Source organism: Ranitomeya imitator, chromosome 7 (assembly GCF_032444005.1).
Source record: "Ranitomeya imitator isolate aRanImi1 chromosome 7, aRanImi1.pri, whole genome shotgun sequence".
NCBI classification, from domain to species: Eukaryota; Metazoa; Chordata; class Amphibia; order Anura; family Dendrobatidae; genus Ranitomeya; species Ranitomeya imitator.
This window is the reverse complement of record NC_091288.1, coordinates 220,856,293-220,874,428: the sequence shown is the minus strand read 5'-3', so window position 1 is coordinate 220,874,428 and position 18,136 is coordinate 220,856,293. Positions and strand designations below refer to the sequence as shown.

At 44.8% G+C, this 18,136-nt stretch overlaps 1 protein-coding gene across 1 annotated transcript; it reads right to left on the bottom strand.

Annotated features, from left to right (window-relative positions):
* Positions 1-346: 346 nt before the first annotated feature.
* LOC138646215 (transmembrane protease serine 9-like) lies at positions 347-16,778 on the bottom strand. Its single transcript, XM_069735678.1, has 8 exons — positions 16,555-16,778; positions 15,769-16,043; positions 14,433-14,602; positions 12,512-12,746; positions 5,669-5,873; positions 5,308-5,579; positions 4,374-4,543; positions 347-4,263 (listed from the first exon to the last, which is right to left on the bottom strand). The coding sequence occupies exons 1-8, from the start codon at positions 16,776-16,778 to the stop codon at positions 3,994-3,996; spliced, it is 1,821 nt and encodes a 606-aa protein (XP_069591779.1). The 3' UTR covers positions 347-3,993.
* Between the last annotated feature and the right edge of the window lie 1,358 nt (positions 16,779-18,136).

The following is an 18,136-nucleotide window of genomic DNA, read 5'->3' as shown; positions in this document are numbered from 1 at the left end:
TGAGGAGAGACTGCCATCTGCGGGCCAAGCGAAATCAAGAGGAACCAAACGGTGCTAGAAGATTTGCAGGAGGAGCGACTTCGGGTGCTGAACCTGATCAGGTGACTCACAGGAAGGACTTCCTGTATATAAAAGCCCCACGTGCCAAACCGCAGGCAGGCAAAAATGAGAGCGGAGGCCGGCATAACGGGCCTCAGCCGAAAGTCTACGACAGGAAGGTGTCAGCCCATATATAGTAAACAGGTGAACAACAGCACTCACTTTTTGGGGCGCTCGTTCCAAATCCAGGGAACCCTCCTGGAAAAACATATATTCAAAGTGATAAGAACAGCGCTCCAGCCGGGTGTTATCATCCAATAGAGAGAATCTTTATTCCAGCCATGATAAAATTGCAACGTTTCGGCCGCACATCCGGCCTTTTTCAAGCATACAAGATGGTGCCATGGGCTGCCTTAAATAATGTGTACTCCACGCAGGGAGCCAATCACCATCCAGTGTCAGCCCACCTTAAAATATCAAACATATATATAAAAACATAAATAGACATCAGATACGTGTACATATACAGATTTCTTATAGGTGAACCACCGCCATATACACCGACATAATCAATTCATAAATATAGAAAAGTGCAATATTTATCTTATTCTGTCCACATGCTTCCATGATGTATCTTCATCTCCATGGCAATCGTTCACCAATAGATCCAACTTCACGGCAACCTTCATGTGTTGTTCTGGCCAATCAGAGTTAATGGCACCGAACTGAGTAGATGGCCAATCCGGCCTTTTCATACACTAGCGTATATCTTAGGCTACCAATGCGCTATGGTCATCCAACTGGATGTACTTACGTCATCATCGGTCATCCCAATCCTGGCCTTCCAGCCGACCCGCAGGTTCCGACATAGGTCGCAGTGCGCGTGCATCAGCGTCTCACGTCACCGCCGAGTCCCTCCACCTGATCGGGGAAGAACCCAGCGCCGACGCGTCGCGCATCCGCAACGCCCACCACCGGCCCCATGTGACCGCAGCTCACGCTGGTTGCCTGGGAGATGCCGGCACTCCACTCTGCTCTATCATAGTAACTATCTCATTCACTTAATGCATTCGCATTTCTTATTCGTACACAACCGATGGCTCACAGCTATACAGCATGATCAAGATCTAACCCTTGTATGGAGACATTCAATATAGAGGCAGCGACCCACCATAATCTATGATGGGAACGTAACTCCTCTCAAAGGGCATCTCTACCATATGGCAGCGGATCCCAACGAATGCCATTATAGTGAAATTCTAGGACAATAGCGGTAATGACATTATATACCAAAAGAGATAATACAATCATGAAGCAATAGAACAAGCATAAAATACCATAAAATATCAATATACACAACAAGACGACAATTCAAATGGGACAGTCGGAATACACCGGGGCAGGGAAACAAACTAAGTTATTTAATATATCCAATATTTTACTGTGCCAGTCCAGCACTCAGTTCAAACGTTGAAATATCCCGATCCTTCGTGCACCGACTGTCTCATTCATTGTCCATCTGGTAACACAAAAAGAAAACATATTAAAACACATTTAAATGACAGTCGTGTCTATACAAGATAAAAACAAAGACAAAAAACAAAGATGACAACGATCCTCAGAAAGGGGAATATCATAATATTAAGGGGTACATATATGTGGATTAAAGTCTATGTTTAGACCCCTGGGTTGTAATGAACTCAGGGTATAGATCCATCTCATTTCTTTTGTTTTTAGTATTTTTAACCTATCCCCTCCCCTTCTCAAGGTTGCAACACTGTCTATGACTCTGAATCTTAATTGGTTCACCGAATGCTTATTCTCCAGAAAATGCTTAGGAACCGGCAATTCTGTAAGCCCAGTTCTGATAGTGCTTTTATGTTTACTAATACGGGTCCTCACTTCAGTGGTAGTCTCACCGATGTACACCAATCCACAAGGGCATGTAATCATATAGATGACATAGCTCGATGCACAGGTGTATCTCTCTTTCAGATAGAATTTCATCCCCGTCAATGGGTGACAGAAGGAGTCTCCTTTAAGCATGTTGTGACAACAAGCGCAACCAAGACATGGGAAATTCCCAAGCCTTGGTGCGCTAAGAGTTTGCTGATACGACACCTTGGATGTGCCAAAATCAGATTTAACTATCTGTCACCTAAATTCTTTCCCCTTCTATAGGACAACATGGGAAATGATTTAAAACTAGGGATCTGGGGTAAACCTCGTTGTAAGAGGGCCCAGTGCTTTTTTATAATCCCACCAATGCGGTTACTAACTGAACTGAATGTGGAGACAAACGGGACCCGTTCACAAACACGTTTAGTGGAGTTTTTCTTTCTAACACTTTCCCGTGAGACACTGAGGGCCTTCATCTTAAAATTATTCACTTCTCTTCTTGGGTACCCTCTCGTCACAAATTTAGCGCACATATCATCCAACCGTCTGTTTACTACATTTTCATCAGATACAATCCTTCATACTCTCAGTAATTGACTCCATGGAAGTGAATCAATCATCTTCCTTGGGTGATTGCTGTCGTATAATAATAGACTATTTCTGTCTGTCTCTTTTATAAATAAGTCTGTTTTTAATCTTTCTCCATCTTTATATACCAAAGTGTCTAAGAATTGTATTTGGACGGTTGAATGTGCGAGCGTAAATTGTAATTCTGGGTACACTTCACTCAGGCTCTTATGAAAATTTTCCAATGCTGTCAGGCTCCCCTCCCATATTACAAAAATATCATCGATGTAACGCCAGGAAGGTGTCAGCCATGATCTTACAAGGCCCTGATTCTGCACAGGACTCTGAGTTCTGCCTGCACAAGTCGGTGTCAGGATCCGTACCCCACGCCAGTAAAGAGCAGGAGACCGGACGTCGCCCATCAGGAGCTGAGGCCTGGTCCACTCTGACCCAATCCTAAGAGACTTCCGCCAGTGGTAAAGCTGAGAAAATTTGTGAGGAGACTGCAGCAGGTGGAACGTGCCTGTGCCTGCGGAAGGACAGTATATTTGAGCAGGGCCGTGACGTCTCTACGGTAACTGGTCGGCTGGGATTAGGGTCTCATTTTGGGAGGGGCCGGTTGGTGCGTGGAAGTCTCAACAGGTTTGATAGGCTACATCAGTGAGAGACTTGCAGCTTAGCGGGAAAATCCTAGCGCCAGAATTGTAGCAAGAGAACTTCTGTTCTGTCTCCCACGATTGGATGCACCACTGGTGTGAACAGAACATTGACATTAGATAGAGACTTCCTTTTCTTTTCCAGGTTTTTCCAACTCCAGCCTGGTCTTCTTTTACTTTAAACAGTTAGAGAATCCACATTGTGACATCTAGATATCATGATGAGCATTGTGTGAGGCCTCCTCAGCTCAGGAATAGCCGGCGGAGAGTGAAGAAAGACACAGAAAAGAACATTACCTGTCATTCTAGGCTAGAAGACACCAGAGCCAAGGGAGGACCGGGCTGGGAGCTGTGGTGGCAGGACTTGTGAGTGGCAAGGTGAGTATACTATTTTGTAATTTTTCAAACCTTCAGAAGGTCCTCAAAAACTGAACAAAGTGAATCACTAAAAATTCAGAAATACCACTTTTTGGTAAAATCCAGGTCACGTTCATTTCATCTCATCAGTTTGCTCATCTGTAGCTTCCATAACTTGAGAAGTTGCATGCATTAATGGATTTCCCATAATTCATGAAATAAACTTCTGGCTTGCTATTCTTTTACTTTTCTCTGGATGAGACGTGGACATCACATGTGGACATGTTCACACCCACAGGGAGTTTGGAGAAACAATTCCCGATTAACTATATAATTAAGATTCCGAGTGATTCCGACAGACTGTCCTCCCATATTGTAACCTACGACGGAAGATCAGAAGATGAGATATGTTGGGAGGTCATCTGTTTCTCAGTTTACTTCCAGTGTGCTTTTTAATATTCATTGGAGCCGTTACTTAAATAAAACTAAAAAACATTAAGATGAATGAAAGAAGAATCAGAGTCATCGGTTCTGGACCCAGACGCTTGTCACTTCCATTTGCGACAAATTCCAGGTTAGTAAAATTAAGTTCTGGGATGTAGGCTTGTATCCAGGTCTGGTAGGCTGTGGTGAGTGTGTAGACCCCGGGGCGGTTCGGCAGAGCACAGTCTTCACCCCAGCTGACAATGCCGGCCTGATACCATGCACCTTGTACTTTACACACCAGCGGTCCTCCTGAATCTCCCTGGATGGAAGGAAAGCAGAATCGGTGACTATTTAAGTGGTGGACATGATGCGATGAGTGACTACAATACAATATGGAATGGAAGAACTGTATATGAATAATTGATGTACCTGACACGAATCCTGCATCCCATAATTGTACCCGGCACATATCATATCATCCAGGATAATATTTGTGTTTGTGTTCACAGCTGAGTTTATGTGGTACATGGCATCACATGTTTTGGAGTCAATCAGTGGCGTCATCACCTCTTGAAGAGTCTCAGGATACAGTAGAAACTCTGTGGAGTTATATAAGACATTGTAAGACATCTCATCAAATCTAGGCATGATCAGCGACCATAAAAATATGGAAAGCCAAACATTTTTGATCCCTCACGTGGCATTTATGCAACGATTAACCTTAGGTCTTATGATTATTCTTACCGGGGGTCATCTAATTTACAAAACCCATTTTTATTAGAAGATCCTCATTTTTTGGGCAGAGTGTCTATAGCTCTGGAGGACCTGTCCTGTCCTACATTACATAGACAGCCCATTGATACAAATAGACGCTCACAGCCTCCTGTGGTGGCACTGCGTGGAAACGTAATACCTACTGCCAAGCTTACCACTAGATCACAGTCCCACCAGGAGAATACATTTGTTAACTGCTTCAGATGAAGAAACCTTTCTAACAAGTAGTGTTGGCCACAGTCGAGAACTCCTTTGACAACCATGACTAGAGATACTGGGGTCTCCTTAACAATTTTTGGATATATTGTACAGAGATTTTGGCCATGATTCCTAGACTCTGAGATGGAAATGTTGTCCAGCACGGATTATTCTTTGCATTTGCCATTGGGTGACATGAAGCTTTCCACCTATTTAGTGCCCGTAAGTCTCCTATCACAGATAGCAACGGAACTGAGAAATTCCATAAATCAGAGCAATCAGTGGGAGACTGTCAACTACTAACACTGTCTCGTTGTTGTGGAATTTCCAATGGTCACATGTCGTGGACATCACAAAACTGAAAAACAAAGCATCATGAAGGAGGACTTACCACCAGGTCCGATGTCTCCCCAGCCGGTTACCCAGCATTCCAGTCCAGTAGGGAAGGTGACCGAGGACAATGGTAAACAGACAGGCAGAATATATTTGGTGTAGGTGACGGGGCTAGTCAGCTTAATCAGGGCGATGTCTCCTGGACCCTTTATCCCCACAAATGTAGGATGAGTTATAATTTGCTGTACATAGGCGTAATATTCATGGTCGTCTATGATCGACTGTCGGTATTTTCCCAGATAAACACTATAATAGTTTGGGTTCTTGGAGCTTCGAAATAGGAAACATAAGAATAGAGTCTCTCAGTGACATCACTTGGTGTTTTCAGGAAATAATATACATTACAACTTGGTACTCACCTTTGGAAGCAATGGGCAGCACTCAAGACCCATTGGTTGGAGATCAAGGACCCCCCGCAGATATCAAATCCAAAGTACCGCAGGCTGATCTGCCACGGCCATTCTCCATCCGTAGCATCCGTGCCCCCCACAATCCGGTTATTGACCATCGGGGAGCCGCACACAGAATAGTAGGTTGGGGCTGGTGGTGAGGTATAACTGGCCACTAGAATAACATAATGCACGCGTAATGAACACCTGGGTGGAGTACGGTGAGTACATCTTCTCCCATAGAAGTCATTGAGTCATCTCTAGACATCTAAGCCAGCTTCTGATTGCAGATAATGGACTTGTATTGAGTGACCATGGCCGCCCCTTACATATAAACCCTGATTGATCAAACTGATTTCTTACATTTACTGCCAAGTAACTATTTGAAATGGTGCAAAAAACATAGCGACTTTCACCATTTTTATACCAGTCACAGCCTAATAAATTTAAAGGCTAATGGAGCTGAGCAGGGACGGGCGTGGATGAGCTCAGCCGGAAAATCCATCATTCCGTGTCATAAGGTTTGGCCGTAACTCGTATCGCCAAACCTGGTGACAGGTTCCCTTTAAAAATTAAAGGAAAAACGAGCATTACACAACTCATGTCCATCTATTGGTGAGAGGCTAAGTCACAGATTAAGAATGCCCCCCCCCCTGTTGTGAGTTCTGTTTTTGGGCTCCCTCTGGTGGTTACTGATGGTACTGGGTGATTTGTGTTCTGCTGTCTCTGGTGTCCACCTGTTCTATCAGGATATGGGAGTTTCCTATTTAACCAGGCTTTCTTGTCATTTCCTGGCCGGCTATCAAGGTTATCAGAGTGTTTTGTTACCTCAGCTTCTGGCTTCAGTAATCTTCAGGACAAGCTAAGTTTTTGATTTCCTTGTTCCACGTTTTGCTTTATTTTTGTCTTGTCCAGCTTGCAGATACGTGTTTCTTTGCTGCTGGTTGCTCTAGTGGGCTGTAATTGTTCCTCATGTTCCATGAGTTGGAACATGAGTTCAAGTAATTTCAGGATGGGTTTTTGAAGGGTTTTTTGCTGACCGCGCAGTTTACTTTTGTATCCTCTGCTATCTAGTTTTAGCGGGCCTCATTTTGCTGAATCTGTTTTCTTACTGCGTATGTGCCTTCCTCTCATTTCACCGTCATTATATGTGGGGGGCTGCTATTTCTGTGGGGGATTTCTCTGGAGGCAAGAGAGGTCTGTGTTTCTTCTAATAGGGGAAGTTAGATCTTCGGCTGGTGCGAGACGTCTAGGATCAATGTAGGCACGTTCCCCGGCTATTATTATTTGTGTGTTTAGGTTTAGGGTCGCGGTCAGCTCAGGTTCCATCACCCTAGAGCTCGTTTGTGCTTGTCCTTTTGTGATTCCCTGCCATTGGGATCATGACAGTATAGCCGGCCCGAAAGTTTTGGCTGAAGTAGGAGGAAAAGTAGTCTGAGGAAGTTTTTTTTTTTTTTTTTTTTTTCCCCACTCCTCTGAGGTTGCTGCCTAGCCCTAATTGCAGCCTGGCTGATTTTTTCCTCCTCTTAATACTTGAATGGCTCTGACCTTAGCTGTTTATCATGGACGTCCAGAGTTTAGCTTCCAGCCTGAATAATCTTGCTGCTAAGGTTCAAAATATACAAGATTTTGTTGTACGTGCTCCTATGTCTGAACCTAGAATTCCTATCCCAGAGTTTTTTGCTGTAGATAGATCTAGTTTTCTGAATTTTAGGAACAATTGCAAGTTGTTCCTTTCTTTGAAATCTCGCTCTTCTGGAGACCCTGCTCAGCAGGTTAAGATTATTATATCTTTCCTGCGGGGTGACCCTCAAAATTGGGCATTTGCATTGGCACCAGGGGATCCTGCGTTGGTTAATGTGGATGCGTTTTTTCTGGCATTGGGTTTGCTCTATGAGGAACCTAACCAAGAGATTCAGGCTGAAAAAGCTTTATTAGCTCTCTCTCAGGGGCAAGATGAAGCAGAAATATATTGTCAAAAATTTCGGAAATGGTCAGTGCTTACTCAGTGGAATGAGTGCGCCCTGGCTGCAAAGTTCAGAGATGGCCTTTCTGAGGCCATTAAGGATGTTATGGTGGGGTTCCCTGCGCCTACAGGTCTGAATGAGTCTATGACTATGGCTATTCAGATTGATCGGCGTTTACGGGAGCGCAAACCTGTGCACCATTTGGCGGTGTCTTCTGAACAGGCACTTGAGACAATGCAATGTGATAGAGTTCAGTCCAGAAGTGAACGGCAAAACTATAGGCGGAAAAATGGGTTGTGCTTTTATTGTGGTGATTCAGCTCATGTTATATCAGCATGCTCTAAACGCACAAAAAAGGTTGATAAGTCTGTTGCCATTAGTACGTTACAGTCTAAGTTCATTCTGTCTGTGACTCTGATTTGTTCATTATCATCCATTTCCGTCGATGCCTATGTGGATTCAGGCGCTGCCCTGAGTCTTATGGATTGGTCATTTGCCAAGCGATGTGGTTTTAGTCTTGAGCCTCTGGAAGTCCCTATTCCTTTGAAGGGAATTGACTCTACACCTTTAGCTATGAATAAACCTCAGTACTGGACACAAGTGACCATGCGTATGACTCCCGTTCATCAGGAGGTGATTCGCTTCCTGGTATTGTATAATTTACATGATGTTCTAGTACTTGGTCTGCCATGGTTACAAACTCATAATCCAGTCCTTGACTGGAAAACAATGTCTGTGTTAAGCTGGGGATGTCAGGGGGTTCATGATGATGCACCTCCGATTTCTATCGCTTCATCTACTCCTTCTGAGGTTCCTGTATTTTTGTCTGATTATCGGGATGTTTTTGAGGAGCCTAAGCTCAGTTCGCTTCAACCTCACAGGGATTGCGATTGTGCTATAGATTTAATTCCTGGTAGTAAATTTCCTAAAGGTCGTTTGTTCAATCTGTCAGTGCCAGAGCATACTGCTATGCGGGATTATGTTAGGGAGTCCTTGGAAAAGGGACATATCCGTCCATCTTCGTCCCCTTTGGGAGCAGGTTTTTTTTTCGTGGCCAAAAAAGATGGTTCCTTGAGGCCTTGTATAGATTATCGTCTTTTGAATAAGATTACCGTAAAATATCAGTATCCTTTGCCTTTGTTGACTGATTTGTTTGCTCGCATTAACGGGGCTAAATGGTTCACTAAGATTGATCTTCGGGGTGCGTATAATCTTATACGAATAAAGCAAGGTGATGAGTGGAAAACCGCATTTAATACGCCTGAGGGCCATTTTGAGTATTTGGTAATGCCTTTCGGACTTTCTAATGCTCCTCCAGTCTTCCAGTCCTTTATGCACGATATTTTCCGTGAATATCTGGATAAATTTATGATTGTGTATTTGGATGATATTTTGGTTTTTTCTGATGACTGGGAGTCTCATGTTCAGCAGGTCAGGAAGGTGTTTCAAGTCCTGCGGGCCAATTCTTTGTTTGTAAAGGGCTCAAAGTGTCTCTTTGGAGTCCAGAAGATTTCTTTCTTGGGGTATATTTTTTCCCCTTCTACTATTGAGATGGATTCCATCAAGGTTCAGGCTATTTGTGACTGGACGCAGCCTACATCTCTTAAGAGTCTACAGAAGTTCTTGGGCTTTGCTAATTTCTATCGTCGTTTCATAACTAATTTTTCTAGTGTTGTTAAGCCTTTGACGGATTTGACTAAGAAGGGTGCTGATGTTGCTGATTGGTCTCCTGCGGCTGTGGAGGCCTTTCAGGAACTTAAACACCGGTTTTCTTCTGCTCCTGTGTTGCGTCAGCCAGATGTTTCGCTTCCTTTCCAGGTTGAGGTTGATGCTTCCGAGATTGGAGCAGGGGCGGTTTTGTCACAGAGAAGCTCCGATTGCTCGGTGATGAAGCCATGTGCGTTCTTTTCTAGAAAATTTTCGCCCGCTGAGCGGAATTATGATGTTGGTAATCGGGAACTTTTGGCCATGAAGTGGGCATTTGAGGAGTGGCGTCATTGGCTGGAGGGTGCTAGACATCGTGTGGTGGTCTTGACTGATCACAAAAATCTGATTTACCTTGAGTCTGCCAGGCGTCTGAATCCTAGACAGGCTCGTTGGTCACTGTTTTTCTCTCGTTTCAATTTTGTGGTTTCATACCTGCCAGGTTCAAAGAATGTGAAAGCGGATGCTCTTTCTAGGAGTTTTGTGCCTGACTCCCCTGGAAATTCTGAGCCCACTGGTATCCTTAGGGATGGGGTGATTTTGTCGGCTGTCTTCCCAGACTTGCGACGTGCTTTGCAGGAGTTTCAGGCGGGTAAACCTGACCGTTGTCCGCCTGAGAGACTGTTTGTTCCGGATAGTTGGACCAGTAGAGTCATCTTCGAGGTCCATTCTTCTGCGTTGGCAGGTCATCCTGGAATATTTGGTACTAGAGACTTGGTGGCCAGGTCTTTTTGGTGGCCTTCCTTGTCGAGGGATGTGCGTTCTTTTGTGCAGTCTTGTGAGGTTTGTGCTCGGGCTAAGCCTTGCTGTTCTCGGGCCAGTGGATTGTTGTCACCTTTGCCTATCCCGAAGAGGCCTTGGACGCACATTTCCATGGACTTTATTTCGGATCTCCCTGTCTCTCAGAAAATGTCCGTCATCTGGGTTGTGTGTGACCGCTTTTCTAAAATGGTTCATCTGGTACCCTTGCCTAAGTTACCTTCCTCCTCTGAGTTGGTCCCTCTGTTTTTCCAGAACGTGGTTCGTTTGCATGGGATTCCGGAGAACATCGTTTCTGACAGGGGATCCCAGTTTGTGTCTAGATTTTGGCGGACGTTCTGTGCTAAGATGGGCATTGATTTGTCCTTTTCGTCTGCATTCCACCCTCAGACGAATGGCCAGACGGAGCGAACTAATCAGACCTTGGAAACTTATTTGAAGTGTTTTGTTTCTGCTGATCAGGATGACTGGGTTACCTTTTTGCCGCTGGCCGAGTTTGCCCTTAATAATCGGGCTAGTTCTGCTACCTTGGTTTCTCCTTTCTTTTGTAATTCGGGGTTTCATCCTCGTTTTTCCTCTGGTCAGGTGGAGCCTTCTGATTGTCCTGGAGTGGACATGGTGGTGGATAGGTTGCATCAGATTTGGAGTCATGTGGTGGACAATTTGAAGTTGTCCCAGGAGAAGGCTCAGCAGTTTGCTAATCGCCGTCGCCGCGTGGGTCCTCGACTTCGTGTTGGGGACTTGGTGTGGTTGTCTTCTCGGTTTGTTCCTATGAAGGTCTCTTCTCCTAAGTTCAAGCCTTGGTTCATCGGTCCTTATAGGATCTTGGAAATTCTTAACCCTGTGTCGTTTCGTTTGGATCTCCCGGCATCGTTTGCTATTCATAATGTGTTCCATCGGTCGTTGTTGCGGAGGTATGAGGTACCTGTTGTTCCTTCGCTTGAGCCTCCTGCTCCGGTGCTGGTGGAGGGAGAATTGGAGTATGTTGTGGAGAAGATCTTGGATTCTCGTGTTTCCAGACGGAAACTCCAATATTTGGTCAAGTGGAAGGGTTATGGTCAGGAGGATAATTCTTGGGTGGTTGCCTCTGATGTTCATGCTGATGATTTGGTCCGCGCTTTTCATAGGGCTCATCCTGGTCGCCCTGGTGGTTTTCGTGAGGGTTCGGTGACCCCTCCTCAACGGGGGGGTACTGTTGTGAGTTCTGTTTTTGGGCTCCCTCTGGTGGTTACTGATGGTACTGGGTGATTTGTGTTCTGCTGTCTCTGGTGTCCACCTGTTCTATCAGGATATGGGAGTTTCCTATTTAACCAGGCTTTCTTGTCATTTCCTGGCCGGCTATCAAGGTTATCAGAGTGTTTTGTTACCTCAGCTTCTGGCTTCAGTAATCTTCAGGACAAGCTAAGTTTTTGATTTCCTTGTTCCACGTTTTGCTTTATTTTTGTCTTGTCCAGCTTGCAGATACGTGTTTCTTTGCTGCTGGTTGCTCTAGTGGGCTGTAATTGCTCCTCATGTTCCATGAGTTGGAACATGAGTTCAAGTAATTTCAGGATGGTTTTTTGAAGGGTTTTTTGCTGACCGCGCAGTTTACTTTTGTATCCTCTGCTATCTAGTTTTAGCGGGCCTCATTTTGCTGAATCTGTTTTCTTACTGCATATGTGCCTTCCTCTCATTTCACCGTCATTATATGTGGGGGGCTGCTATTTCTGTGGGGGATTTCTCTGGAGGCAAGAGAGGTCTGTGTTTCTTCTAATAGGGGAAGTTAGATCTTCGGCTGGTGCGAGACGTCTAGGATCAACGTAGGCACGTTCCCCGGCTATTATTATTTGTGTGTTTAGGTTTAGGGTCGCGGTCAGCTCAGGTTCCATCACCCTAAAGCTCGTTTGTGCTTGTCCTTTTGTGATTCCCTGCCATTGGGATCATGACACCCCCCCCCAACACAGCGCTCTAATTCTCCGGCACCTCCACAAGCAACGGCAGACAGAAGGTCATGTGCACCTCCATTGATGTCGGAGCTCTGGGGAGCTTGGATCCAAAGCCCTGATTTCGGGATCGCAGAGCGTTCCAGATGTCAGACTCCCGGCAATTATTACGTGACCCCTAATTCTTGGGTTAGACGATAGTAACATAATAATTGGGACTAACCCGGTAAGGCTCATTCACTGTAGATACACCTTTCTGAGAACGTAATATTATATATGAACATTTCCTAGAGATCATCACATATTTCTGCTGCCTGAATTACCAATTACCCAAATGTTTCACTTGTAAATGTTTTTGCAACCCAATGAGAAAAATAATCAAAATTATTTTTCTACTATGATTGTTATAACAAGAGTCTGCACCACGGGAACATGGCGACAGGGCAGCGTCTCCTTCTTACCAGGCAATGCGGTTGTCCCAAAAATTGCATCACAGTCTATGGAAGGTGGCGGTATATCTCCAAGGTCACTGAAGGTGACATCCGCCACGTAGCTCTGGATCCATGGTGTATAGACGGGTACCAGGGTGTACACCCCGGGGCGATGCGATAGAGCACATCCATCTCCCCAACTTACAACACCGGCTTGGTACCAGACGCCTTGGACTTTACATATGAGAGGTCCCCCGGAGTCTCCCTGGAAGAAATACGATTCAGCGGAAATTATGAAAAAGGAAAATGTCGTCCTACAAAATCATCCTAATCTGGCAGAGTAAAAAATATGTAACATGAAGGTGACCATGTCCATCAACAAATATCGGTCCTATATTCTCAACCACATCCAGACAAGTTACTCCAGGGACAAGGAAACAAAGACGATCACCCCATCACTACACAGATATGTCTACAATCAGCAGCAAATGTATAGCTCAATTCGTTGTGTGTGGTTTTTATTAAAGGGGTATTCTCCAGTTATCAAACTGCTTTAATTAGTTAGACATCATGAAAATAAACAAGTTGGAACTGACTTGCTTTTTCTACAGTATCTGCTGACATTCTCCTGCTGTGAGGGCTTTTATCTTTCATAGTGTACAGCTGTTTTCCATGGAGCTCCTCCACTGTGCATAGGTGAAGGGTTAACTCCTAATATCCCAGCCACCTCTCTGCAGCCCATTGATTTCTATACAGAAGATCTGCTCACATACCCCTCCTTCTCAGCTCCTGACAATCTGCTGTTATAAATCTTGCAAAATTGCTCCCATATATGCTTCTTCCAGTGAAGTTCCCCTAGTCACTGCTCTCACTGGCCGGAGCATTGTTTAAATGCCCTGTTATCTCTATGTGTATATCCAGTGATGGAAGTGTAGACTCAGAACAAACCACTGATGAAAGTGTTGTAGCAGAACATGTGCAGAGCTTTACAGTTCTACTAATATAACAGCTCTGCTGCTTATCAGAACTGTCCCTCAAGGATGAAAGCCGCCCCGGCCACATGTCAGGCAGCTCTGAGCTGCTCAAGAGACAACTTGAGGATATCCCTTTAAATCATTTTCTTTTCTGACTTACGGCATTTGTTGATGCTTTTTACAACAAATTCTTCAAAATGGCGCTCATGAGTTAAAGAATTTTTGTTCAAATGTCCTCTACTTTTGTTTGTTAGCTTTTTTTTGCATCGTTGGAGTAAAAAGTTGCACCATCCGTTAAAAAACACACATGGAACTTTAATATTTGTGCAAAACAATTCTGGCATACCAAAAAAAAAAACCTCTAGGGGTGCAGAAGAGGACTGGAATAAAGATCAGTGTTCCAAAAACCACGTCTACTATGGTGAACAGATGATAAAACTGATGAAGAAGAAATTAAACTTTAAATTGGCCCAACTTATTCAAAGAATTTGACACAAAACAAAAACCAACCTGAAAAACAAACAACTGACTGACAGCCGACTGAGCAGTGTGTAAGTACAGAGCCGGCTGTCAGTCAGAGCTGGCTGTCAGTCAGTGACAAGGTGTGGTTACAGCCGCTGCTCTGTTTTAAGGGAGGTGACTAAAGCCGCTCTGGCCGCGCCTCTATGACTGAAAACAAGAAGCGGCAGAAGGAATAAAGCTCATGTCCTCCCAGTAGTCGGTCTTTCAGTGAGGCGGCCACATGGCTGTAGGACGCTATTAACCTGCAGATTGACCCTATTTCTGCAGGATAATGGTGTTTTTTTTACATGACGGGTTCCCTTTAAATGCAATATTGAATTGGGACCATGGAGCAAATTTTGAGCTCAGAAAGATTTGTTCTAGGTGATACTGTCTCACTAGTTATTACCGTACACGTGCCTGTTCACCTACAGGAGGGCGCCACAGGGTGGTGGTGGCATCGGACAAGTCAGTACCTGGCAGGAGTCTTTGCCTCCATCTATGTAACCAGAACAGATCATGTCATCCAGGATGATGGAGATACTGCTGCTGGTGTAGGAGCCCACATGGTAGAGATCATCACATCGAGCTCGGTCAATGATTGGAGTCATCACCTTCTGGAGAGTTTCAGGGTACAATAAATCAACTGCAAAAGGAGGGGGACAAATGAACACTCAAGAGAGACATAAGGAGACCACCAATCAATGCCTACAATTAAGAAAGTGACCCTGAAGCTTACGCACCCCGTCGGCCACCCTGAACTACATGGCGGGTCAGTATGGACCCAAGAACGCCGCCATACTTGTGCTCCATGCAGAGTCTTTATGGAAGGACGCCTCTAGAGGGTTAGGCCATTAACGAGTGCCTATATACAAGTTGATCGAAGCTCATTACCTGGCCTGTTAGCGAATACTGATGAGAACAGAACGATCATTATTTTGATGGTTCTCTCCCCATACAGCTTCATGTTGTTGGCAGCACATCTCCTGCTTACACTAGGTTATGTGCTGCCGAGAGCAATAATTATTTTTGATGCTGCCATAAAATATTGTGTAGCTCGTTCATCCCGTAGTTCCTTGATGTCTACAGGGGCTGATGACCGTGAGCGTTCATAGAAATCCCAGTTCACTGATGGTCGGCTTGTCTAAATGTGTCTTGAGTGTCTTATGTCTTACTTCACAACTTCGAAAATAAAATGCAGATTTTCTTATTGGCCATTGTCACATACCCGCTTCTCAGCACATTACTTGGGGTTGTGCCTACAAGGGTTAATCTATCTCCCCACTCTCAGTCCAGCATTCAACCTCTGTCCAATGCTGCAATGGGAGCATAAATCATACACCGACCCAGGCCGCACACTTGCTCATACACGCTGCCACCACTCACCGAATACACGGGCGATGAGTCCCGGAAATATTACTACTACTGTCTGCCAATCAGCAGGGTCATACACTCTAAGGCTATGGATTTTTTAGAGCATACAAGGACCTCTTTACTGTGAGTCTACACTTTATGAGCTCTAGAAAATGGACAGACTCCCCATAATAAGATGCCCCAACTTCAACCACTTCGCGCACCTCAACCGCAAGGCAACAGCAAAAATGGTAAACCCCTTCCACCAAAACTCTGCCAAACCAAGCAGTCCAAGTCTTGAATTTTGCTCCGTGTTCCCTTCTTTTCTCCACTTCCCTACTCTCATGTCTTCACTTCTCCAGTGGTTTTGCCATTTATCTGGACATAATCCTATAAGTTAGTGAAAATGTAATTATATTTTATGAAAGTTGAAGAACAATTGATAAAGCCGTCTCTTACCTCCTGAGTTTATGGTGCCCCAGCCGGTGACCCAGCACTCCAGGCCACAGGGGAAGGTGACGGAGGCGGCGGGCAGGCAGATCGGCTGGATGTACTTGGTGTAGGTGACCGGACTGGAGAGCTGCAGTAGGGCGATGTCCCCTTGGAGTCCATCACTTGAGTTATACAGGGGGTGTATGACGATGTCACTCACATCAGAGGTGACTGTATGATTGTCCGCCAGTGATAACTGGTATCTCCCCAGCTGTATGGTGTAGGAATATGGACTGACAGGCCTGGGAATGAGAGGAGAGGATATGGTGGATGAAGGTAGCCATAGTGAGACTGCGCTATTTGTATAATGCAAATTGGTGACCACAGACAGAAAAGAATGACGTCACGTTGGCGACTATGGCATCAGTAGAATCACTTCCTTGACACAAAAATGTCCTTAATAAGTTATTATGGCACTTCAAAATGCTATATAATCCAAGGCGGACTTAAATACCATTAGCCGCAAGAAGAGAACCATATAATTAAAGGCGCTATATGCTGCTACATAACTGCTTTTCCATCTTATTCCTTTAAGTCCCACAATAATATCGTTATACACAATAGATTTAGAAATCATCTTTTACGATCATCTCTGAAGGCTTCTAGAAAATGGGGAGCACTTCCATGAAAAGCCTACTGGAACCAAGAAAATTATTTTCACATCCAATGTAAATTATCTAGAAAAACATGAGATAATTGTGCATGGGTTTCCGGCCATATCATTGTCCTTCTCTAACCCCAGTGATCACACACCTTGAGAAGCAGTGAGCTGCAGACATCACCCACTGGCTGGAGATCAGGGTCCCACCACATATATGGCTACCATGATAACGTAAGCTGATCTGCCACGGCCACTCTCCATCGAGAGCATTGGTGCCTCCAACTATCCGGCTGGAGAAGACCGGGGAGCCGCACACCGGTGGGGATGATGTTGTGTTATTGGAGGCAGAAAGGGGAGCTGTAATACAACAAATCATTTTTAGACGTGTCCAGATTGGCTCAATGACATGGTATGGAAGTGCAAGAAACCCAAGGACAACTGATGGAGAAGATGGTACTCACCAATGAAGGCCATTATCAGCAGCACCAGATGCATTCCCAGGACTTTGCTCTGGGCGCCCATGTCCTCAATGGTGTAGAGCGAGAAGCTCACTAGTAAGGTGGGTGGTGTGCATGTACCGCCCACATTCAACTAGACTCGTCTTATTTGCACAAATAACTAAAACACCGCACGTCTTAATCTGGAAAGACGAGTTATCAACCAGAAATTTACAAAAACATTTCTTTGTAGTCAATGAGAAAGTCAAAGTCATTCACAATCTTCACGTAGTCAAGAAAGTGGAAAAATAGACCATTTCCTCATCCATTTCTAGCTGTATTTTTCACGGATAGCACTCGCACCTACATAAGTGCTTCTCACAAAATTAGAATATCATCAAAAAGTGAATCTCCTATATTCTATAGAGTCATTACACACAGAATGATCTATTTCACGTGTTTATTTCTGTTAATCTTGATGATTATGGCTTACAGTCAATGAAAACCCAAAGTCATTATCTCAGTAAATTAGAATAATTAGCAAAAATCACCTGTAAAGGCTCCTAAATGTTTATAAAGGTCCTTAGTCTGTTTCAGTAGCTCCACAATCATGGGGAAGACTGCGGACCTGACAGATGTCCAGAAGGCGTCACTGACATACTCCACAAGGAGGGGAAGACACAAAAGGTCATCGGTAAAGAAGCCGCTGTTCATAGAGTGCTGTATCCAAGAATATTAATGGAAAGTGGAGTGGAAGGAAAAAGTGTGGAAGAAAAAGGTGCACAAGCAACCGGGATAACCGCAACTGGAAAGGATTGTTAAGAAAAGGCCATTCAGTAATGTGGGGGAGATTCACAAGGAGCGGACGCTGCTGGAGTCATTGCTTCAAGAGCCTCCACACCCAGACGTGTCCAGGACATGGGCTACAAGTGTCACATTCCTTGTGTCAGCCACTGATGACCAATAGACAACGCCAGAAGCCTCTTACCTGGGCCAAGGAGAACAAGAACCGGACTGTTGTCAGTGGTCCAAGGTCCCAGAGTCTGGAGGAAGAGTGGAGAGGCCACAATCCAAGCTGCTGGAGGTCTGGTGTGAAGTCTCCACAATCAGTGATGGTTTGGGAGCCATGTCATCTGCTGGTGTAGGTCCACTGTGTTTTATCAAGACCAAAGTCAGCGCAGCCGTCTACCAGGACGTTTTAGAGCACTTCATGCTTCCCTCTGCCGACAAGCTTTTTGGAGATGGAAATGTCATTCTCCAGCAGGACTTGGCCCCTGTCCACACTGCCAAAAGTACC